This window comes from Puntigrus tetrazona, chromosome 16 (assembly GCF_018831695.1).
Source record: "Puntigrus tetrazona isolate hp1 chromosome 16, ASM1883169v1, whole genome shotgun sequence".
NCBI lineage: Eukaryota > Metazoa > Chordata > Actinopteri > Cypriniformes > Cyprinidae > Puntigrus > Puntigrus tetrazona.
The window spans coordinates 8102608-8129284 of record NC_056714.1 but is presented as its reverse complement, the minus strand read 5'-3'; the positions used below and the strand labels follow the sequence as shown (position 1 = coordinate 8129284).

The window sequence follows — 26677 nt, the reverse complement described above, 5'->3', positions numbered from 1 at the left end:
ATAACATTTTTTCAGGGAAATTTTAAGGTCATTGGAGCTCCTGTTGGATGAAATATTTAAACAAAAAATAGACATCCCACGCTGTGTAAAAGAGTGATGTGGAAATGATTGTGGAAATGGTGTGATGTCACGCTTAACATCGCTACAAAAACTGTTAGTGACAGTTAGAGATGAGAGTGTGTCTAAGGGTGCCAGGCATCTTCCTGGAGCTGCTCTCTGGAGATGTGAGCTGAATAAATGACCTGATAAAGTCTGAGGAAGTGCTGTAAATCACAGTGGCTCTGCCGGACATATTAAAAAATGTTTTACTACGTGTGAACACATTCATACTAAGCCATTGGAAAGGTTGCAGTCGCACTGTTCAGAACAGTCTTAGTCAATCAGTCTTAGTTTCATTTTTGCTAAAGACTTCAGCATAGACTAAAGCAAAGACAGCAATGTGTAACCTCAGGATGAAAGCAGTTTTCCAGAAATCCATTTATAAAATGAACTAGTTTTATTGTAATATTCTTATGAATTTAGTCTATTTATTAAAGATATTTAAATAGGGAATTCTGTGTTGTAAAAAACTACAATATTTTGGATTCAATATAACGCATCTGATATAAATTCCTTACTCAGATTAATACAAGCAAACTTTTGGCAGATATGTTTTAATATTTTACATGTGGTATTAAAGTTTGGCTTAAACTTAAACAATTATGGTATCATAGAATAAACAATGCACACTACATATCAACTGATGAACAATGAAAACAAAATACATGCAAAGCAACAACATTCAGTTGACGTTGTCGTAAGTCTTTATTTTGCTGCTGTATAAATTGTTGAGGGAATTAAATTGGGGTGGAAAAGGAGGAAGCCAATAGATGGATCTGGAATAGTTTGATCTCGTCTTGAAAAGCCATTGTAGGTCTGTTCAAAGCAACAGCCTTCCCTATAAAACCTCCATCTGCGAGTTGGATGCGAGGAGAGTGACAGCTGCTCTGCGACTCCGAGTACTCGCACGGCGATGATCGACGAGGTCACTTTACGGCCTCCCCGAAAGCACACTCAAACACAGATCTTGGGTTGAAGCAGAAGGTTACCAAAATGCCACATGTTAAACTCAAGACAGCACCAGCGTTTTTACTGGCTCTGTAAAAGCATGAAACACATCATTCCCCGATGAACCGCAGGTGAGGACATGGTTAGGACAAGTTGAGCTTGGTCACAGAAAATTGCAATTACTATTCCAAAAATCCACCCTGGCCACAGCATGATGGACAATTGGACTGAAACGTCCACGTCTTGCCCTTTGGCAGCCATTGCACTGTGGCTTCTCAAGACAAGACCACACACATATTGTAAATTTTGGATTTGCGTTACTCACCTCATCCCGTTGGAGGAATAAAAGCATGCTTCTATTTCAAAATGATTACATTTTCCTTTCTTTTCTCGATTTACGGTACATCATAAAAAAACTAATGAAAAAGTAGAGATGAGCAAATGTTTATCTTAAATGTGTATCCTAAAGCAAAGAGCAGGTTTATCTAAAATAGATAAAGTAAATTAAATCCCATGAGTCAAACAGTCCATCATTAGGTTGTTTTAAATGGAAACTAAAAGTGCATTTACGTAAATTAGCTTTTGGGCTTGCAGATTGATTAGATATTGCCTTTTGTTTTAAATAATATTTATTGGTGTCAGTTATTGATTGTACAGGACATTGTTCAAAACTATGCTGTTTTAAAAATCACTCAATCTGCTTATCCTCATTGGACCACATATTCCCCTGCTCCTTGTCAGCCAATCAGCTTAGAGCTTGCCAGACAGAGAATGTACACTCACGGCCTGTGAGTAATATGCATAAGCGGTCAGTGAACTAACTGTGAGGGTGAAGTCTAACTCTGTGACCGTGACAGTCCAAATTTAGGCAGTAAGAACGACATCACATGATTATACAGTAAGATTGATTGATGAAGTGCTAGGCCTTTTGCTGTATCTAAATGCAGCTTCTTTCTTTAACAAATAGCTATGATGTTTGTGTAACCTAAGAATGAGTATGTATTTCCTGAATATTAGAAATCTCTATAAAATGTTAAAACCTTTTATTCTATTGTTGTGAGTTCAAAGTCTGATTGACCCTCTCTCTCTCTCCCTCTCCCTCTCTCTCTCTCTCTCTCTCTCTCTCTCTCTCTTGCCCTTTCATTCACACTGAAAAGACAACATGGAAGGTAATTTTTCATCCTTTTCAGCACAGTCACATAAGAGTAACCCAGCTCTAATTTGCCAGTATTTTTGTCTTTGTTTACATCAAGTGTAAAGAACAGTAACACTGCAAATTACCCCTTTCTTTCACCACTTCTTGATTAAGGGTTGCCCAGACTCCATCTCACATTTATCATTATTTAATTAGAGTGCACTTTTTCTCTTTTCTCTTTAACCTGCTTTCACCCAATACCCAGAGGATGTGGACTATGGAGCAATAAGTGGCATAAATATAGGTAAGTCTACATTTTTATTGGTACCCTCCTAGCCTGTTATTTTATACTTTAAACACTGTAAGCACATAGCCATTGGGTCTTAAAGTTGCAAACACACACACAGATATATAGCATATTCAAGAAACTTATTCAGGAATTTATTTGTGGTCCACTGCAATACATTTCATTTCCAGAAAACACATATATACATGTTTATACTGAATCAACATTGTTTCCGTACAGATAATCTGTATGCATAAATAAAAACATGCCTTTCTGTTTGAACTCACCGCTAACTCAAATGCAACTAGCCACGCTCCTTTTTTTTTAGTATATGTGACTTGGCTAGTACTGATGAACAAGACAGTTGTTAGAGATATCCATCTCATCCTGTTTGATTTGTACTTTTTGCATTATGTTCCCACACTATTATGAGGATGATGTTTATTCAAGGTGAGGATCATTAGTTTTAGATTTAGTCTGATCTGGTTTGAGCATTCATGCTAATGGGAGAGGCTTTGATGGCTCCAGACTGGGTGCTTTGTGCTGGTCCATTAGTGATAAAGGCCATCTGAGAGCTAAACACGCACTGCGCTCATTTAGCAGCTAGGCTACCGGATGAGTCTAGCAGAGACGTGCCTCATTTTCAGCTCTTTGGCAACCTTGACCCCACTTCAAAAGCCAGAATGTCCACAGCTAATCTTCAGGACACACAATGGCCAAACTAGCGTCAGGGCTGCTGCGGTCCCTCAAGAAAACATGCTTAAGACATTACAATGGGACCAGGCCATACTGGGCTTATTTTGCCTGCTCCAAAATTTCAGATTTATCACAGCAGCAGTGCAGCAAGTATGTGATGGAAAATTGGATGCTTTTGCCACAGACGGAGAGCTCTGGTAGCACTGGATGCTTTTTGAGCAATTGTCAACATTCTTCTATAAATCTATTCAGCAAAGCCCTTGCTAAAATTTAGAGGTGCTGTTCAGAGTAACCACGTGGAGATACAAGGCCCAGGGTATTGTGGGATATGAAAAGGGTCATGAGGGAGAGGTGTGGTGGGATATTAAACTGGGGAAACCTGGAAAAGGTATCAGCAAATCCCAATAAGATCCAGACATGGAAAAACAGAGACGCATTAAAAACAGGCTCTATTTACAAACCAGATTATTTAATCAGTATGCAGTCCCACATGCTACGAAGAGCCAATATTTAATGCATGCTTGAAACTCCAGAAAGCTTGCTTACTTCTCCAGATCTTTTGAATGTTTTCGGTGTCAGGTAGCCGCAGCTCATGTGCGTTAGCAGACTTCGGTAATATGGCAACCGAAAGTCTTCGTCAAACTGATAATGGTTTTAGCATGCAGTCTGGTGTAACCAACCGCATATGATATATGTCATACATTTTATGTACCGTTTGTGGCAGATAATGTGGACTGTGCACTTGATGAGGTTGCGTGCCGTGTGGTTTCTGAAGAGGCATAAAAAAAGTTCCCTGTCATATTAGCAAATTGTCTGTCCAGATTCCACTGCATGGGATATATTGTGTCTGTGTTGGCTCACTGCTCGCACATTAAATCGCTATCGATGATTTAATGGTTCATCAGGGTGGCTACGTGCATCGCTCCAAGAATGCTAGGGCAGCAGTCTGGGGGTATACAGGGTATCTAGTGTGTTTTGGAATACCTCTCACTCTTTCTAAAATGGAATAGTGCACTCAAAATAGAAAATGTAAGAAATTAAAGATGATTCTTGATGCACATGTGAGCATAAAAGATTGTTAAAAAAGAAAAAGCACATGAAGGGCTGGGTTTCATAGCGAGTTTGCCGTCAGTTATGGAAGTGCAGGGTTTAAGCATATGTCCAGCTTAACTCAACAAATAGAATCTGTCAGGATAATCAACATACATGAATGAATAATCTACAAGATTAGTCATGAATATTTTTATGCAGTTTAAGACATTCTAAATGTATACAGGACAGAAATATAAATACATCTATATGTAGCCATGTACAAAGACTCATTTGTTTGAACAAGTTTTTTTTCCAGAATATAAATCATGATTTTTTTAAAAACAACAATTCAACAATTCATTGACTTGACACAAGCTGATTAGTGCATGTTGAATATGCAACCAATGCGTTTGCTTCGTTACATTTAAATGGCCGGTTATCATCCACTTGAGCATTTTGCAGGACGCTTTCAGAATTCCCCAGAAACCCTCCACCTTCCCCAGCTCCACCTGTATTGATCTGCTATAGGTTGTTTTACATGCTATTTGTGCAGCAGCGTGATCTGTTTGTCTGTCTGTCTCAGACCCCAGGAATCCCCAGACACCAATTTGTAGTAACATAATATCTGACTTCAAAGCTAACACACATGGACAAAAAAGCCAAAAACATTTTAATTTGATGGTGCCCTTAACGATCTGAGCTGATTTTATTAGTGCTGATTTGTGTAAGTGGGTATCTTGTTTTTGTATCCTGTGTTTTTTTTTCTTCTTTTGGCTGAGATCCATTGCTCCCTGTCTACAGTGGTCTTCCATGTTACAGACTCTGGAAAACAACATGACCACCAGGATTACCATGATCCCAAGTCAATCCTAACAAAACTGCTTCCAAAAACTCAAACATCTCTGTAACTTATAATAAGACAGAGGCTGTTCTACCACTGAGTGTAATTTCACAGATGTCAGAGCTAGGAGATGCCCATATCATTTGCAGTAAGTCAGAGCCTCGCCGTGCCCACAACATGGCTTCCGCGAGACCGCATGCATGTGGTGAAAGCCCTGCTTTGGTGTAGCCCATGAATTAAGGACCATTAACCTTCTGGAGTGGTGACTCCTGCACGGTGTTATTTTCTGAAACTGGTCATGTGGCTATGTTTCTGTAAGTTTTCCGACACGAAAAATGCTGCAGGTTCCAAGTTTCTAATCTCTAGATAAAGTCCGCCTCTGTCAGCACCACCATCACCAGTCATCAACTGCATTAAGGATCGAGACTGATCCAGGTTATTTACTGCCAGCCGCTCAGCTTTCCTTGAGCAGGATGGAAACAAGCAGTAATGTTCATTAGTTGTAACCAAGGTCATCTGTGAACAGAGATGAGCGTGAAGGCTGATGGAACTATAGTGTCACAGACCAAAAGATTCTCTCTGGTATATCTATAGCAGCATTGTTGTGCTCACGAAAACATCTTTCCTATAACCTCATAATAGCTTATGTTTCAAAAAAAATTATTTTTTCCTGTCCTGTGTTTTTTCCCCTTATTGTGTCTTTCAGTAACAGAAAACTAAGGGAAATGGCTTTCATTTGTATTCCTGTATCCCATCAGTGTAATAAAGCTGATTTAGTCATCCAGATCTTACGTATTATTTTGAATTCTTGATTTGTACAAGTTTATTTATTTTGTTAGCTACCACATGAAGCAAGTTCTGGGTTACGCAATAAAACATTTTTACAGTGTAGAGTATAATTTTTTACTATTGTATGTTTAGTGGTATTTTTTCTTTACTTAAGTCTACGTAGATATCCTGAACTGCATAAATTTAAAAAAAAAAAAAAAAAAAAAAAGTTAAAAGAATCTAAGAAAGAAAAACCGCTGTCTAGAGATCCCTACCTAGTGGGAGTCCAGTGGGCCAGATAAAATTCATCTTTAGGCATTGGTTTGATTATCTCTGTCAAATCTTCCTAGCTTCTTTTTGATTTATTTATCCAGAAGCTGTTTGGCCTTTAGGCCTCCAATTTTGCTGTCTATGTGGGACACTAAACGTCTGGAAGCATTTAAAGGATTCAGCAAGATTAATATTGGTGGGACCAATCAAACAAGTATTTGTACAGAGGATACTGCAGTAGACAATTGTGAGATATGCCTTACATCTGTTCACCAAGACCACTATGTTCAGGCCCTCAGCTACATAATTCCCAGAGGTGTAGATGAACATTCAGTGCCCTGTAATGTGTTTATGATAGTGTTATCACTGGTAGCTACTAAATGAACTGGACAATTATAATTATAATTATAAACCTCCAGCTTTTTTTTCTCTGCATTGCAGCAGATGTTTTGACTAATTACCCAACATTTGTTTAGAAATTGTGTGGAACATTACATGAAAACAGAGTTTGTATGCATCTTTCCCACAAAAATCCTTCAAACTCAGAACTTTTGTTTGTTTACTGCAAAATACTGCATTTGATTTATATGTTGGAAATAACATTTCTGATGCCTATATGTTTAGTTTGTGCTGCTGAGTTGAATAGTTTATGAGATGTGGGCCTTTGGGATTCCATATGCTGTATGCCTGCTAAAAGTTGTGTTTATATGGTGGTAGCTGAGTTCCTTATTATACTATTACACCGATAGAGAATAAAAATGCTTCCTCTCATATTAGAGGTATAGTTCACCAATAGATAAATATTGATTTACCCGTGATTTACACACTCTCAAGCTATTCTAGGTACATATGTGTTCGTCTTTCAGATGAATAGAATAGAGTTACATTAAAAATGTAAAAAGTCCAATATAGTGCATCCACCCTTTATAAAAAGTACTTCACATGGCTTTAGGGGGTTAATATAGGCCTTTTTAAAATGTGATTGTTAAAACGTGAAATGTCATCACAAAAAGGATATACATTTTTCTTTCAATTACAATTTCAGTTTCAATTACCATGCTTTTGGGTTCACGTCAAAGAAATCAAAAAATAAGCATTGCATTTTTTAAAATTATCAGCGCATTGAAAGATCAAAGATGGCAATGGGATAGCACGGTATCAGCACTGGAAAGATACCTTTGTCTTACAACAAATAATGTATATGATTATGTGTTGACTATCTGCACCTTACTTTGCTTCATTTGTGGCAGTTTGCACGTTGGCTTGCCGAGGAGAAGATTGTCCATAGTGATGTGTGTTGCATTAGCTTCATGCAGCTTATAACATACTCTCACACATTTATTATTTTAACATTTTGGGGAAAGTTAAATTTACATATGTGGTTTCAGCAGCCAGATGCATTTATATCTGAACAATGAATGCATTTCAGAGTTCATTTACACCTGGTCTTTTCATGATCAGATTGCTGTCTGATTACACAAAATATATGAAGTGACCAGGTGTAAACAGCCTCTAAAATCCACAATCTCTAGCTGACATCTTATGTCATCTGCTAGATGCCACTTTCTCGTGAACACACTAACAGCAATTAGCGGAAGCTGGTATGGTTTTATCCACCTATCCACATCTATAGCACATGCTGGCTTTTCTTCTTGGGATAACTAATGTTGTTGTTTTTTAAATTAAACAATTAATACTGTCTCAAGTTGATGGTTGCTACTTTTGATTTGACAAAAAACACCATCTTCAAAAAATTATTCAGAAAGTTCAGAAGTCTACACCCTGCTGCTCACCCAAGAGGCGAAAGACTAGAAGAGCATCTTCATAATGCCTACAGGGCAGGTATTGCAGTTTGATTTGGCCAGTCTCCCAGTCTTTCAGGTCACTACAGGCTTCCAGAATTTCATCAATTAAGTATTTATGTATCATGCTCGACAGAGTACCTTAACAACATGCTTATCTTTTCAAAATACTTTGTGCACAAAGCTATTAGTGAAAGGTAACTTTGTCCAAGTTTGAAACAATGTGCTATACATTTCCAGAATGTCTTTTTTTTTAAGTTTTTGTTATATCTTGATTGCATGGAAATAGATCTGAACAAGGCCCAAATTATCATCAGTAAAGAGGATTCAGCTCTTCCAAGAGTTTTCAAACCTTTTTTTTTTTTAAAGAATTCAGTGCTCCAATCACTATACTTTAGTCTCAGCCTCAGACGTCACGTCCACGGAATGTTGGCTAAATGTCCGATGCATATGGCACACTTATCTGGAAACACTTCAGGAGTTTAGAAGTTGTCGTCGGATTGGTTGAATTATACAGGATTTCCGGGAGGTGTGTTGCATTTTTTAAAATTCCACCTGAAAATAAAGACACTGTCACCCCAAGCCTCTCACGAAAGAAGAAAGCCTTTGTGTTCACAACTGTGAAGATGAGCGCCTTTCAGGATCAACTGAATGCTGGATTTTCAAAAGTATACGTCCAAGAGTTTTACACACTGGTCTGTTATTGTTGCAGCATTTCCAGGCCCCGAACAATCACAAACTGTGATTGGTTGTTTGACATGTCAGTCAAACGGCCTCATGGGCGGGCTGTAGCCAATGAACACTACTATGTATTCCAAACCTTCAGCCATCAGTCTGAAGTTCTGGCTTCTCAAGACTACCTCTACTTTATTGCTCCCGTGAAGGAAAGGTTCTTGTAAGCTAGACTCTCCAAGTAAGGTTTTTGCGAGTCATTGTGTCCATCCTGTCCTGCACTGTGTAATCATGGCCTGCAATAATCAGTTCTGCTTCATATCCCAGAGCAGTGTTTCCCAACCTTACACGTTTTGGATGTCTCCCTAATCAAACACACACACACCTGATATAACTTATCATCTTGTTTGTAGAAACTCCAAAACTCCAAGTGGGTGTGTCAGATATGCAAGACAAGTAAAATGTGTACAGTTGGGGGGCTTCCAGAACAGGATTGGGAACCACCGTCCAAGCACCGTAATGTGCTACTTAAACTTCCATCACATTCACATGGATAGTCTTTAAGAAATCTCTTGGAATACTGGTGAATACTGCTATTCATTTTTCTTGATGGGGGTTTCCTCACGGTTAAAGTTTTCTTCTGACAACCACATTACTGATTCTCTTTGGTCACTGTTAAGATCACCAAACAGCAAGTCTTGCCAAAACTATAGTTTTGACTACCTCTTGGATTCAAGTCTACTGATTTCTCAGTTTTGTTGACCCTGCTTTGGTCCTCATGTCTGATTTCAGGTTCCAAGAACCAATTCCAAAGAAAAACTAGACATTGACAGCTATCTAAAACATACACTAATGATCCAGACGAACACACTTGTCTAATAAGAAACAGATGTAAGAACAACTGCCCAAATATTTTTGGCATCTCTACTTTGTAGGAACTCTGAGCAAATTATGCTGTAATTTCTAAACACATTACTCAATGTAAGGGGAGAAAAGAATCAAATCAAGCTTGACATATTATGACATACCTATGTAAATTTAAATCAATAAAAAATGATACAAAACAGTCCAAGTATTCTTATAAATTTAATTACATGATGTTAAGTTAATTGATTTAGTTTTCTCCTTTACCACAGCTGGTTTGAGGAAAAGTTTCCGGTTGAGCCGGATGGACGGCACACGTCAACAGGTGAGACAAAAGACGGATGAAGGACATGCCGGAATCCATTTACCAATATATCAGGAGGTCCTGCCTTACAAAAGAAAGCCTGACGAGCCTTACCGCCTTGTGCTCCTAACTGGTGAGAATGATTTTTGAATAAAAAAATTGCAAAATTTATACTTAAAGTCTGTCATTATTCAATGTTTAGTGTTGAAAATTACACAATAGTTAAAAATGTATGGAAGCCTTTTTCTAATTATTTTAATTATGACTTTTTTTACATCTGTGTGAAATGAATGTGCGATTGCAGGTTATAAAGTCAGAGCTGCAAAATACAATTGCAGGATATAAACTCACAATTCTGAATAGCAAGATTATATCTTAAAATTCTGACTTTTTTCCCTCGCAATTTTGACTTCTTTTCTCCAAAGATTGAGATATGAACTTAAGTCAAAACTTACATAAAGCCACAATTCCGAGATTATATCTGGTAATTCTGACATTGTAACTAGCAATTGTGATATTCTATTCATCAATTCTCAATTGCAAGAAAAAAAAATAGTGGGAGAAAAAGTCAGAAAGCTAATTTTGCATTGTTCATCACTGGTAAGCTTCCCTGCCACAGAGCTGTTAGCCATGGGGCCCTGACTTTAAAGTCACATGTTCCATTTTCATAATATTTTGTATATTTTTGGAAGCTTAACAGCTGTTCATTGTAACTGCGTGGGAAAAAAGCATGGAAAAGTCTTAATACATACATATATATATATATATATATATATATATATATATATATATATATATATATATATATATATATATATATTATTATTTATTCTTTTGCATGTGTTTGGCAAAGGGAACAAACAAAAATGCATGCAAGTTTGAAATAATGATATTTATTGATAGAGGTGAATAATATAGATACTGTACAGAAAGAGAGTCTGGAAAGTTAAATTAACACATGGATCTGCAGTCTACATATCTGTTTTCATTGTACTGCCTGGACGTAGATCTGGGTCTGCATAATGTTCACCTCAACATCATTTCTAAAGTCAGACTCCAAAGGAGCCAAAAGAATATGTGCTTATTATCTAAACATGAAAGTGCTGCTTCAATATGCCAGGCAGCCCTCCATACAGCTGGAGCCACTTGCTATTTTTTACATCATTTACATTCCCTGTTGCCACAGTCCATCAGTAGCAAGAGTTTAGAAAATGACCATAATCAAAAGCTGACATTCCATTAAGCATGAAACCATGAAACCCAGAGCTATCTGTTCAGAAGTTTAATGAAATGGAAGTTTAGCTTTTCTGTTGCTGAGTGTATAGCTATAAATATTCAAAACTGAATGGCATCTTGGCAGATAGAATTTCTATTGTTATAAAAGTAGCAATTGTCTGCCTAAATGCCCTCATTGTTTCAGTGTTTGCAAAATTATGAATGCATGATATTCTACTTAGAAATTTGATGAGGCGTGTGAGATCGTTTAAACTTTTTCACTCCTTTTTATCCACTGCTGAATTAAAAATATGCCCTTGTGGTAAATTTAGAGCATTAATTCTTAGGTATATCAGGGGTGAGAACAGCTGTTGGCAAGGTGTAAGTGAATGCAAGACTTCTTTCCTAAACAAACAACAAAAAATGTACAGGAGCACAGCAAAGTCTCTCCCAGTACTGAAGGACTTCAAGTGAGCCTTGACAAGTCTGGCCAAAGAGCCAATATGTTCAAGGACTGTGTGGATTTATTTCAAAAACATTAAATCATCTCAGCGAGGTCAGAACCTGGTTTGTCTACCATTGATATATGAGAAAAATGAACAAAAATGTGGCACCAGACTGCTTTTTCCCTCTAGTTTCGTCTGCAATGTCTGAAATTAGCTGCTGTGAAACTTTTCATGATTAGTGATTATTCTTGATTTCGACAAGTAGACTTGACATTTACTTCCTATATATTAATGCTTCTATTTATGTGAAATATATGTATTTGAATCCTGAATGTTAAAAAAAAATAATATTGGGACCACCTTTAAACCTCTCAAAATCAAGTCCATAGCAATGCATATAGCTAATTAAAGTTTTAATGCATTTAGAGTAGGACATTTACAAAATATACTCATGGAATCTTTACTTAATGCCCTAATGATTCATGACATAAAAAAAAGATCATTGTGACGCATATTTATATATACCCGTGCTACTTAGGACTGGTTTTGTATATATATGTGTGTGTGTGTGTGTTTGTGTGTGTATATGTTATTATTATTGTATGTATTATATGTTTTCATTGACAAATACTTTGAAGTTTAATTCACACTAATACATCTGAAATTTGATGTTGGTTTTTAATATTTCTCTCAAAAAATTGCAGGGAATTGCATAACGAAGAAAGAATCCTCATTAAAAGATACATTTCAAACATTCCTGAAAATAAGCATTATTAAATAGGTTTGCACATTTGTTTTATTTTAAAACTTTGGTACAGCAAATAATATGCTGCAACTAACATGCATCAACAAAAAATTGAAATTATATAACTGAGAGGACACATACAGATTCTGACATTGTGTCAGGGTGAGTAATCTCTTAAAATATCAGATAATTATACATTTCATGCCTTTTTTGTTGTCCTGTAATGAGATTTCCCCCCAATTTCTTTTTTCAGAACTACATTAAGAAAGCAATGACAGGGGATTATTCTGCTAACAGTGCCTACCAACTACATGTCAACTAATATTTATTAAAATATTAGTAGACTGATGTCTGCTTAATAACTTCTAACATTTTATTTTGATGGATCCACAACATACAACATACTGACTATGAGAAACTTTGCAAGTATATGTCAACTTATTCTACAAATTCTAAACCCTAACAGTCTACTCTAAGAGTTTTGTATATATATATATATATATATATATATATATATATATATATATATTATTCTATTCTCTGTCATGAACACATTAATACATCATTTGTTATTTTGCATATGAGACAAACAAAATATCCAGAAAAATTTAAGCCCACCAAAGCAGCTTGCTCATCCCTAATGAGCAGGTTGTTGTACAAATTGCTAGTTTCACTTCTAATGTGTGTCATTCTCATGAGTTTTTGTTGGCCATGGGTGTAGAACGTTAACGTCTAATTTGACTAACTTTGTGATCGCTGCTTTCCTAGGTATGCCATATAGAACTATAACTTAAAAGGCATCCCGGAATGAAAATATACTGTATCTTCCTTAATGTGTTTGTTCAACTGACCACAGACACAGCTTGCAAATATTTCGAAAGACCATCAACCCACAGGTTTGTTTGCAAGATGAGCGCTGGTGGATGATGACAGCGAGGGCAGGCAGAGGGCCCACGTGAGGTCAAACAAGATGATTTAATATTTTCATATTGAACCTCAATGCGATTTTGTTCTTTCCTCTCACTCTGTAAAACTCATTTGCTGTGAAAAGCGATCCTGCGCCAATTGTGAACTGAGATGGCCAAAAGCATTTCATGCATTATCAGAATGGCAGGAATTTCACTCCAGAATCAAATTCCACATCAAGGAGGTCAGTTGCAGTCAGTGTAGTGATAACATACTTATTTTGATTTCGAGAGATGCACCCGCAGCGGCCGTACCATCTGTTTGTGGCTGGCAGATGCAGGCTTTTAGTCTCTCATGAATGGGCACCAGACAGATTCTTCATTTTCACTACAGTAGTATGGCTTTTCCTTCTGGGGGTGCTTGGGCCAGAGCAGAGACTGGATCTGTGTTTTGGAAAGGGTGCGAGTGGCGGGAGCCGCAGCCTGAAATCAATACAGCATTACCCCATCATCCTCATACTTAAATCCCAGTGATGGAAACAGCAGATGCCTGCTGGAATAATGGGCCACTTCATGGCCTAGACAGTCCATGAAGACTTTAAATACAGTACATGTCCGCCTACAAACAAGAAGCGAATCTGTTCATGTACCAGCTTAACCAGCCAAGTCTGGAGTCTTTTATGTTGGGCGCAAGATAAAGAGAAAATGTTTGGACGGGGATCACGAGAGTACTGACTGAAGTGTGATGAAAATGTATATCTGTACTGGTGATTTAGATAAGCTTGTATTTATGTTGAATGAATTATTGAGTGAATGTCGAATGCTGCTTTATTGCTTTGTCAGTGTTGATTAATAAGTGATAAACTGTGTATGCTGTGTGTGTGTGTGTGTGTGTGTGTGTGTGTGTGTGTGTGTGTGTGTGTGTTTTTTTTGTACAGGGCCTAGTGGGGTTGGTGTGACCGAGTTAAAGAGAAGACTTCTACTCTCTGACCCAGAACACTTCAGTGTATCTGTGCCATGTGAGTTCATATAACATTTGTGCAATAAATCAATCTAATAGTAAACCTGCTTATAGTTACCTCGAAACTGTTACCATCCAAACTAAATGACAACAGGGACATCATGAGAGGGACCAGACAGACTCAAATAATGGAAATAATATGGTGGGAATTAAAAGTAAATAATGGGTTATGCACCACAGAAACAGGTATGCAGCCATCTTTGGAATTTTGCCTTTGAACTTCCATTTTAGTAGCAGCTCTGTATATCGCTGCTGGTGAAGTACAACCTGAATTTCAGAAATATTGGGGTGGTCTTTCAAATCACATGAGCTAATATTTTTCTCAAGGTCATGTGACAGTCTTGGGTGCTATCATTATTTTTACTCTTGAGAGAATGCATTTTTTCATGTCCATCCCTACAATCTACTTTAAAAAAGAGAAAGTTTTAAGAAAGTTTTTTATATATAAAATCCAATTTTATATATAAAATCCAAAAACCAGTACAATTAGAAAACATATTGATTGATGTAGCAAAAACTTTTCTAGTACAGGTAATCCTATGAATTTGTCAATTGTTTATTTGATGGGTGAATTTATTTAATTTAAATTTAATTCTTAAAAGTACACATGAACTATTGGTACTAGTTATTCTCTGTCTCTGTTCCAAGCAAGAAAACTGACTAACAAGAATCAAGAACAATGACATTTCTTAAAAGTAAAACTATTGCCTTGACTCCACACTCTTGTAAATGTTCGTGAATAATCTGTAGGCAGACCATCAAATCTTTCCACATTGAGGCCTAAAGCTGTGTTGGACTGCCAGAGTGGAGAAGAGAACAGAACCAGCTTTCCACTGCCACTCTGAGTGTCCAAGAGTGATGTGGACAGGGGGCGATAGAGCGATGAAAGAACAGGATAATCTCAGCCACTAACAGCTAGACAGACAGACGATGCCATGATGGAGTGAGCGGTGTGACTTTTTCTCTTTATTCTGGAAAAAGGCCACATTTCTGCTTTAGGCTGGCGTTCGTCTTGCCTGTTTCTCCCCTTTGGAAGCTCAAACTAACAGCTTTCCATATTTCTGACTGCGTTCCAAGCTCCCGAACTGTAGCGAAACAGGGTTAGGGTCTAACTCCGTCTGACATATATATTAATTTGATTTATGACATTTGAGTTAGCGAGTGTTAAAACTGATCAGTTAATACGGTGGACATGATTAAGCATCAACATGTTGCCGTACATGAGCGCCAAAATGTATGACAACCCCAACTGATAAACAGTTCAGCAGAATAAAGTGTTTAAAACAGCATCTCCTGCTGCTTTTAAATTTTCATATAAAGCTTGTACCCTTAAGCTGAACACACACACACATACTGAAATGGGCTGAAATGAATGTTGATGGGTTTAGATCGTTTTTTGCAATATTAACCATATCACTTAGTATGCATGCTCCATAGAAGGTTTTCATGTGATTTGCATGGTTAGATGAAGTGGACCCTCACTCACACACACATACACAAATCACACTGGCATGGCATCTTGCCACCACTGGCAGTAAAATTTATAGTTTATTTTGGAGTATGCAGAGAACGTGTGGACAATTAGAGTTAGGGTGTGTGGTGAGCTCCTCAGGTCTTGTTAAGCTCACCTCTGAGCATATTTTCTGTGTGACTCAGTCTAGTTAAATAAGGGTCCTACTGCCTAACCTTTGCTCAGTTTTGGACACATGTTACCAGAGACAGTTCCACTTGTGAAAAAGAAGTGTTCTTAATTGTATCGAGTATGTATTTATTGACCCTGGGTCTACAGCAAACCCAAATCTCCTTTATACCAGCCTAGCCTATATTGAATTAGTATTTTGCTTTAATTAGAATTTATTAGAACAATTAAATTCTCTTTTGTATTTTTTTTTTGTAGCCCCAATTAAAAGCTAATAAAAGGCTCTGTAATTCTTAAATTCAGACTCTGGACCACAAAATCAGTTCAGTTCTTTGAAACTGAAACTGAATAAATAAAACGCTTTTCATTGGTGTACGGTTTGTTAGGATGGGACAGCATTTGGCCGAGATACAGCTAAAAATCTGAAATCTGAGGGTGCAAAATTATTTAAATATTGAAAAAAACAAATTGCCTTTAAAGTTATCCAAATGAAGTTCTTGGCAATGCATATTACTAAATAAGAATGAAGTTTTGATATATTTATGGTAGGACATTGACAAAATATCTTCATGGAACACGATCTTTACTGATACTCAATCATTTTGACTCATACAGTGGCTATTTCTACAAACAGCCATGTGACTTATGACTGGTTTTGTGGTATAGGGTCACATTTTCTATTTGGGAGAGAGAAATAGCAGTAAATTATTTTTCTGTTATCACATTGTTAACGTAATAGCAGTCATATCTGACAAGTAGGTTTTAAGGTTAAGGAAAATATTAAAAGATTTTGTTATAACAAATAACATAATTTTATAAATACTATTATTTTTTAGCATATCGGGATCTGTAAGTCCACCCCAATAGGAAATGAGCATTTGATTTTATTTATTTATTTTTTTACAGATACCACTCGGGAGCGGAAAAAGCATGAGAGAGAAGGGGTGGAGTACCACTTTGTCTCCAAACACACTTTTGAAAAAGATATCCTCAACCACAAGTAGGCTAAACACCCTTTAAATGGTACCCAGCCCATGCTGTAGCTTATAAAGACTAGTTCTGGGTTGTTTTATACCTCTTTTGTTTAGCAAGTAATTATGGAAGTTAGATAAAAGTTTGTTAATCCAGATTTGCATATTGTTTAAATCCAACAACACGTTTAATAGTCATTAAACTACCGTTAAATGATAACCTTGTTTTTTTTATCCAAATATAATTCAAAATATATAAACATAAAACTTTAAATAGTGGATCTTATAGAAGCCGACTGCTTTATTTCGTCCTTCAAAGATGCTCGTGGAATTTAAATCACACATGTAATCCTTGTTAATGCTGAAAACGCAGATCACATCCATTGACAGGAAATACTCTCTTACTCCAATTTTCACTCAAAAGTGAAAGGAAATCTCAAAAGCATGTGTCCGTGAACAGTGTCACATTATATTAAACTAGGGGGATATTTTAAGAGCCCTCCGTGGTTTGAAATGACTTTTTGTCTTGTTAGTTGGACATGGGGAAAGAAGTCAAAGCAAGTAAGACAGGAATGACGGAGAGCAGACTGCCCAACTTTCCAGAGAGACGTACTAGAGAGAGGAAAAGCGGACTGCTTTTTAAATCACTCCACCGAATTACCATCATCTTTGATTACCATACAAAAAGCCTTGAAGCCAAAGGCTAAAGAAGTTACTACCAGAACTGAGCAGTAGGAACCTATCTCTACTTTAGTAAAACAGCACCAACTGGGCAAGCGATTTAAAAATTAGAAAAGGATTCTGGTTTGAAATCACTGAACAGTGGTTTTGTTTTTTTACGCTTTATTTTAGCACATAACACTGTAACCCAAAATCCATGTCATTTATTTTAATTACGCTTTATTGACAAAACTATTGTATGTGCTTGTTGCAATTAACGTTACACTATTACTGCCTACAAAAAGCAGATGGTAAATTACATTTTATTATAATAGTATGCTAAATAGTCTGCTTAATATGTCCTCTGAACAAAATGAACAAAATACATACTTAGCATTAATTCTCCTTTCCGTTTAAGGGTAGGCAGTGCACTTGACTTTCGACGAATAAGGCACAAATTCATTTACTATTTTATTTTATATGCAAATGTGACACTTACGGAACACATCGCATTTTGGATCATTCTTTACAAACCATCCTCAAATGTTTGATCAGACATGTGGCTTTCATTTGTGGTGCATGCATAAAAATATGATACAAAAAAAATCACTGTATTCCCCATATTTCATGCTATCTCAAATGTGTCATCTAGATTTTTGGAGTATGGTGAATATAAAGGGAACTACTACGGTATGAGTCTGGATTCAGTGCGCAGGGTTGTAGCGGAGAGCAAGGTGTGCCTGCTGGATGTGAAGCCACATGTGAGTAAAAGGTTGCTCATTATTTTTTTTTTATTCATTCATGAGTACCAAGAAGCACTGGATTATATAAAAATTATTGTGACCTGTTAAATTGTTAAAAGTAAATTCCTGTACAGGAAAAATTTATTAAACGTAAATTGACGTTCCCAGAATTCCCTGCATTGCATTTAAAATTTAGTTTGAATTTGATGTTTGTTGCTTTGAAATCACTATGTTACGTTTATTAGAGTTGTATCTCACATAATGTTGTTAAAATTGTCAGTTTAATGAGTCTCACCGTGATGGTGTTTAGTGTATGTGTGAATGGCACTGTGCACCTTCTATATATTTTATTGTTTAAAAGTTGCTTATGATGGGCTTTGGGTCATCATGTGACTTTTTCATGACCACCTGTTTTTGGTGGTTACCAATGTATTTCAACGGTTGAAAACAGATTTCAGTACTTTAACAGGTTGGTATGTTAACATTATATTCAATTACGGTACTTAACTGTAAATGTAAGTGAAAACAGTGAAAACCTATTGTTTGTTACCGTGTATTTCTTTAAGGTAGAATTAAAGCTACTTTTATGGAATATTTTACTGTGTATCATGCGCAGTAATCTTCAACAACAACTGCCCTTTCCAGGACATATTGTTTAGTGAATTTCATTTCATATTTTACTGTACGATACAAATACCACGCTTTGTGCCTCTCTCCAGAAGCATGAACGAAAGAGGAAAGAGAGAAACAGGGATAAACAGAGTAAGCGAGAGCCAGGGAGACCTATATTACATGTCATATTTGTTGACTTTGGAACACAGACTCAAGGGCAGGAATTATGTCATTCTGGACAGGGAGATTCTGTCAGCTCCACTCCAGTTGGTACATTTCCTGTGGTCTGATTATTTTTTCATCAGCTTGTAACATTTATAGACACATTCTCACTGTATTAACGAACATGCTATGGCCACACATTTGAATTTAGGCATGCTGCAGGCCTTGTGTGGAATTTTGGAAACGGTCTAGTGTTCATGTCATAGAAAACGGTTTGAAAAGGAACACATTCATACTAGACAATGACTGAATTAAATATTTTTTTTACTCCTATATGTAGACCTGAACCACAAAACCAGTCATAATGGTCATTTTTTTAACTGATCTTTAAACATCTACTGAACGCTAAATATATAAGCTTTCGATTGACGTATGGTTTGTTAGGATGGGACAATATTTGGATGATTCATAACTATTTGAAAATTTTGAATCTGAGGTTGCAAAAACATATAAATATTGAGAAAAGTCCTTAGCACTGCATATTACTAAGCAAAATTTAATACATTTACAAAATATTTTCATGGAACATGATCTAATGATGTTTGACATAAAACTAAATCGTTCTTAATCATTCATTATATGGGTCAAAATTCATAATTTTGTTCACAATATGTTGGCTATTGCTACAAATATACCCGCATGACTGGTTCTTTGGTCCAGGGACACGTATGCTGCCATTTTGCTCACTGTATGTCATTCTTAAAAAAACATTTCTCCATTCTCTGACAGGCTATAGCAAGCTTATACACCCCGGAGTTTAAACCCTATGTTATATTTGTGAAGCCTCCGTCAATAGAGAGCTTGAGACTGAGCCGAAGAAAAGCAAAAGTTTTGTCGAATCAGAATGAGCAAACACCTACAAAAATATTTACGGTAAGATGTGTTAAAAAGTATGTAACAAACTGTTCTGTTGCAAATCTGCAATGCACTTATTGTTAAACACATGCTATTACATTGTACTTACATTTCAAGTGCATGTAAATTGTGTGAATGCGTTAATGTATTCAAACCCTGAGCCTAAACTTACCCCTTCTCCTAACCTTACCTCATTAGCAGCAACTGTGTATTTTTTTAATTAAAATTTTGCAAAAAAAATGCTTTATAACGTAGGAGAAACGAATACACTGGAGAATCCCACATTCTTAATTCACGACCTTCCTGATGTTACACCAGTTCAGTACATAGGTGCAAAGGGCCTGACCTGACCCGTCATCTTGACCCAACTCTCAGCTTCTTTGGCATTTTGTGCGCCTTTAATGAACAAAGGGTCACTTTTAAAAAATCGCTCCAGGGTGGGCTGCAGGTGTGCCCCATGAGCACACACAGGTTCATCTTCTTACACTTCCAAATGTCTGATGGTTGTTCAGGCTTGGGGTAGAAGGTCTTCTGGTAACCCCACTAAGACACATCTGTGTCATGCTGTGCGCTTGAGCACCTAAGTCTGCTCTGGGGTCTTATAAAAGACTTAGGTCATCTCTCTCACACCTGGAGGTTGTTTTACAAACTACCAAGCGCTTGGGTGCAAATGTGTTGCTCATCTTTCCATATTAACCCGGGACAAGTCCTGTATGACTGCACTGAGCACTGACCTTAACAAGACACGCTTGGACATCTCTTGTTTTCATGATTTAGTGGGCTGACTCATCTTTACGGTCTTCTTTACTTTTCTTTCTCCAATCCAAGTCAGTTTAGCTTGATGTATAATGTCACATCATTTTTTATAATTCATAAACTGCAAAGTGAAATACCTTTTGAGGTAAGGCAAGACATTTATAGGCAAGATGTATTATTTTGGACGATCTGCAGCTGTGGGTTAAATGTCTTTTCAATGTTACAAATAGTGGACAATATCATAAAGAGGATGAACATTTGACTGTTGACCTGAATGAATTTTAAATACACAGCTTATGTGTATTTTAAATTCATGCTTATGAATATTTTTCTAAAGGGTTTGTGTATATATTTAAATATGAGTATATATGTAAAGAATATTAATTAAACCTCTAACTTTAGCAATTCATTGTATATTGGGCTGTACACTATTAAACATGTTACATTTTAAGACTAATTTTTAGAGTAAACAGACCTTTACTCTAACAAATACAGCAGTAACGTTTTAAGTTTTGCAGATTAAAAAAAATAATTACATTAACAAATTATCAATATTATTTTTACTAATTACTAATTAGTTAATTACTAACGACATCTTCAAAACAGAGATGCAATAAATCCTAATGTAAGGGTTTAAAACAGTGTAAAAAGTGAAAAAAAATTGCTATAAAAAGAAAAATATGTGAAGTGTGATAGAGAAATGGGAATGTCCATTTTCAGATTTTTACTAGAAATTATAATGTTAATTAAACTTTCCAATTAGATCTATTACAGTTTTTCAATGTAAAGGAAGGAAACTACCATTAACCATTTAACAGCCTTTGTACTGTTTTACCATTAAAATGTATGATTTTTAAAATCTCATTAATTTGATTCCCATCCTATCTGATTAATATTTGTGCACGGGAAACACTCAAATACTCTGTTCTACAACACAGACAAGAGGAGTGATACAAACAGTAAAACATCCCAGTACTGTTACACTAATGGGAATCAATACGGGATTCACATTCACCGCCTTATAAAACTCATTATTTACAAATTGTAAAGTCCCAACTCTGCTGTAATTCTGATAAGATGTCAATGCACCATAAATATCAGCACATTTGGAATGTCGTCAGCCAGTCAAATTTCAGAATGGAAATAACTGTTGTATATTGAACACCGCAGTAATATTTTTCTTATGCTTTGCCCTTTTCTTCATTTTTACAGGAGGACGACTTTCGGAATATGATTACCAGTGCCCACGTCATGGAGAATAAATATGGCTACTTGTTTGAGAAAGTAATCATCAATGATGACCTGGCCGTGGCCTTCACTGAGCTGAGAGATGAGCTCACAAAGATAGAAACAGACACACACTGGATCCCAAATACATGGACTCACGTCTGAAAAAGCAATTCATGTTCACTGAACCACTTAGACACGTGATAACTTTTGACTATGTTTTGGAGATTTTCTGCATATAAAAAAGGCACACCATATTATTGTAATTATACGCTTATAAGTAGTGTGTGCTGGCCGGTCATGAATCAACTCCATTCATAACCGCCAAACTCATGACACTGCACTGAAGTTGAAATAGGTTTGTTTATGTTGAGAAACAAGTAATTGTAAAGAATTTTTATCTGCCCCTAATTCGTACATAATGATATACATTAGGCAGTATTACTAGATTATTTCTATACACATATTGCTTTGTGCACTGTTGTGGCTCACGCTTTGACATTAATCACTTACAGACGTGGATTTTCCATTGAAAAGATGTGTTCTCAATTTGGTTCAAGTGAGGTGGAGCATTAGTTTCTTTTTTTTCTTTCGTAAATTGTGAATACAAGATTGAACTCTGGATTAGACCTCTGAAACACATCCAGGTAGCTTTATGAACCGAACAGTTCCAATCCAAGTTTATATGTGTTCCTGACATTGAACTCCAGGCTTCACAGTGATTTAAATGCCTTAGCGGTTTTGAAGAACATTACTATTTGCAGGTATACAAGGTGATCCATGAGTCAACCTCTCAAAAGGATCAATCCAACCTTAGCTGCTTTTTTAAAGGTTTAAATCTAGAAAAGAGCAACTCCCGTGGCAGTTCCTCCCAAATACTGCATTTAGAAAGATGAGCTGACATGGAAGTTAAGAGGAAGACGCTTGCTCAAGGTAACCTTAGTTGTTCTTGCGGACGCCAGAGGAGGAAGTGGATCATTTTCACCGGCCCTTAGCATATTAAAATGGAATTAAAGAGTAACGGGAGAGTTCCTGGGGTTACATTGGATGGTTGCCTGATCAGTACAAGGGATAAAACTCATACCTGCCTGTATACCTGTCTGTGAAGCCAGAATGAAAGGTTTTTGATTGATATTGTGACAGACTGTGATCAAAAATTTGATTAATAATGTCAAATAATAATAATGACAAATTTTTACACGTGGTTTGCCACTGGAAGCATAATCAGCTGTCATGTGCTAGGTTACGCACATTTCAGTTTATTGCTCTTGCTACATCTGCAGTCCTCATGCGTCCCTGCGGCAGGACTATAGCACGTTCATGCAGGTGAGCAGAGTCCCTGGGCATCTTTCTTCTGGTGTTTTCAGAATTAGTACAAAGGTGTCTTTAATGTCATAATGTAACTGTGACCTTAATCGCCTGCCATCTGTAAGCTGTTAGTGTCTAAAAGGCTGTTCCACGGGCACATGCAATATTAGTTTATGCTTCATTGAACAAGCATGTCAAACATTGTTTAAACACTTTTCAATAAATATCTGTAAAACTTATGTGCAAATTAATAATTATGATTAGGATCATTTTTAGTTAAAGGTGTTAAAGGATCTGGCCCAGGTTTGACCACCTGCTAACCATGGCTACACATCCTACCAGCCTCAGAGGGAGCTGTTTAAAAAGAAGGCCAACACGAAGATCTCTTCAGCACCGTTCTTCTGGCTTTGAACAGCGGTAGAGATGGTGAATCATAACTTGTATCTTGGAGTTTTCTCCAGCTCGTTGACACAAGCTTCGTTGTAATTTCTTTGTAGGAATCAATTGCTTTCTCTGCAAGCGATTCTACAGGTGCAACTATAGGCTATCTGTGGCAGCTCAGCTATATATATAGTGACTTGGAGATGTTACTCACTCGCCTGGCCTGAGCAGAATGAGAAACAAACCGGGAAGAAAATATTCAGCGTCAAAGAAGGTGGAGTTTCAGATCGCGCCCACCGTTTGCATAACAGCCCCTGACTTATGGTAGCACAAAGGTGTTTATGAGCTAAACAAATTCCCCAAAAGGTTTGCTTTGTTGAGCCGATTCGAACTGCCAAAACAAACTTTGTTTTGGCCTGATTTTGTTGAAATTACTTCATTTCAGTTCATTTTTTGATTCGATTTTAAGCATATCGGGGGCCTTGAGACATGAGACTGAGCACTAACGCAACCTTTCATTTCTCCCTCAGACAGCAGCAAAAGACCGATCAGCCCCACAGGAAGAAGGAAGAGAGCACCCACGGCACCAGAGCACCTATATCCATCTGTCCCTTTGCACATTCCTTGTAAATAAATTCACGCCGGGGGCATTTATCGAACAATCTTTGTCATGTGGTTCTTCACCCCGTGACAATACATATGCTAAAATCATTTTAAAAGATTGGTAGATGGCTAATAGTAATCACATCAGTTCAATTATATTAATCATAAATATTGTCATTATTACCTTACAAACATTAGGTAACATAGAATATTTTCTTTCTTGAAAAAAAAAGCAATCTACCTATCAAATTCAAGGAACTCTTTTGTAAAAACTAAATTACATCCAGCTTTTAAAGCTGAGAGTGCTGCAATTTTCCACTCAAATTTCCATGTATCTGCGGTGGATGTGAAATGAGTTTATTAGTCAGTCATGGCTCATCCAAACGTCAATCAATTTAGTCTTTTTTATGTAACAGATTTATAATGACTAGAAAGAGGCCAGTGTAGAAAGGGAAATCTGGATGAAAAGATGGATACTGTATTTGTCTGGTTTTGTGTGGAGGAGCTGGATGGGTAGAGAGCCCAGGCTTTGTGGCTTTACGAGAGGTCAGGTTCCTTCATGGGCTCACGTCATTGCTATTAAAGGGCTATCTGAACAGCAAGGCCCGAGTGTGTTAAAACGACCGGGATACTTCATGCGCGCACATGCACACAATAAAAACGCCAACAAAAATACGGCAAGCCCAATAGAGCTGCAGACAAGGGTTTAAAATAACTGATTGAGTTAAGTATGCTACCATAATTCACGGGGAACAAGAGATTTGTGCTGTCCTGATTATCAAAATACAGCAATGTAAGAATAATGTTAATGAACCTGCAAAAAACAAAGCACACTTTATCCTCAATGTCAAAACTATACCCAGGCATTGGCCATCATTAAATTCAGGCCTGTCTCTCAGCAACAGAACACCATTTGTGGTCAACAGTGAAATCATTTCAACTACTCCGTGTTTACAAAATCTAATCACGCAGGGATGAAGCTATTTGATGGGGGCTGTTTCAAACATTTCTTTAGCGCACTAACTCAAGATGGGTGCTAAAATGCAAAAGGTTAAAGAAGTGCACTCTGAACAGTCTCCAGAAGGCCACACCTTTCTCTGGACATGCCGCACAGAGGTTATTCACCTTCTTGCCAAACCTCAGAGCCATAGTTACCAGAACTCTGTTTCATGTCAATCTTACAAAAGCTGTCACTGGGCGGTGTGTTTTAAGTCTGTTTTGGCTTGATCTTGGTTCAGTTCGATTTGGTAAGCTGGTTCATACAGTTCACTAAAAAGAACCTGTTCAAAAGAACGGTTTGTTTTTACGCAAACCAATAAACCATTTGCCTGAGGCTATGGATTACAGATAATAAAGTTGTAATTAATGTTATGCTTGTTACAGATACGAATTGATTCACTTCATAAGACAACAGTAAATCTTCAGGAGCCATGGGTACAGGGCTGTTGGGGGGCATTTTGATTTCAGAAAATTCCATTCACCAAAACAATAACAACCTGTATTTTTACTTAAATCAATCAAATTCCACATTAAATTGATAAAAAAATTATCTGTTGACTTTTGCATTCTATGTTATATTCCCAGTTCACAAACAACGTAACAGTTACATAACGTATTGGTCATTATTTGGTCATTTGCATAACGTTGGCACAACATTGTATGCACGTAATTTCATTACCATCCTATTACCAACTCACAACATCATAATTCATACATTATAATTTTAAAACTAACTTGTTAAAAAAAACCTATTGATCTGCATCAGAGGACATGCGATATCCCCAAAAGGCGGGTTGTCAAATGTACATAGACGTTATTGTGGATATATCAGATTTGCGGAGCTTCAAAATAATTACCAAGCTTGGAAGAGCTTGTCGTAAAGAAGAAAGTCGTATACACCTAGGAGGTGAATAAAATATGCCATAATTTTCATTTTTGGGTGGACTATTTCTTTAAGGACATGACTCGCAATTAAAGCTCTTTAATCTCAAATTCCAACAACACAATAATAGGTCCAAACTAGGCCCAAACACACACACACAAACATAATGTATTATTATTTAATAGTTTTTAATCAATCTTTAATTTTTTACTTTCTTAAGCCATCTCAAGGCCCCCTTGGAAGTGTTTTGCCCCTTGTGGTTCCTGGCTCCAACTCCCTACACAGATCTAAACACTTACATGAAACGTTTTTATTTATACCCAAGTGTATGCTGGGAACACCAACACCCTGCAAAATCAACATACTTGCAGTTAGTAAACGACAATTATTTGCTAGATCTTTGGCTTTTGTCAGATTATTTTATTTATCAGATGTATCAGATGTATTTATTCAAACTCTAACTCTAGGAATACATCTATTGTTTAAATCTAAAGAATCTTCATCTAAATCTAAATAATATTAATCAAAATTTAAACTGCTTTAGGTTTGGGCAGAAACAAATTATAGGTTCAGAAAGTTCTTCTGCTCTGTGACAAAACATGCACAATTTGAATGTTTTTATAGTACCAATAAATCAGTAAAATAATAGAAAGAGGAATTGTTCAGTTCAACGGTCCACAGATCCAATTCCAAAGAAAGGCTCCAGAAACAGCCAGCTTTTGTACTAGCAAAATGTTTTATTTAGTCTTTCATAAAGTTGTCCCACTGT

The 26677-nt window shown here is 36.7% G+C and overlaps 1 protein-coding gene across 1 annotated transcript in view; it reads left to right on the top strand.

Moving 5' to 3' along the window:
• mpp7b (membrane palmitoylated protein 7b) overlaps positions 1–24059 on the top strand; it is a 38729-nt gene extending 14670 nt beyond the window's left edge. Inside the window, exons 12-17 of the mRNA XM_043260404.1 lie at positions 9686–9850; positions 13967–14047; positions 16595–16688; positions 17972–18091; positions 19637–19769; positions 21720–24059. Coding sequence (XP_043116339.1) covers positions 9686–9850; positions 13967–14047; positions 16595–16688; positions 17972–18091; positions 19637–19769; positions 21720–21899 — 773 coding nt within the window. The 3' untranslated portion in view covers positions 21900–24059. The remainder of the gene's footprint in view (positions 1–9685; positions 9851–13966; positions 14048–16594; positions 16689–17971; positions 18092–19636; positions 19770–21719) is intronic.
• The last annotated feature ends 2618 nt before the right edge of the window (positions 24060–26677 follow it).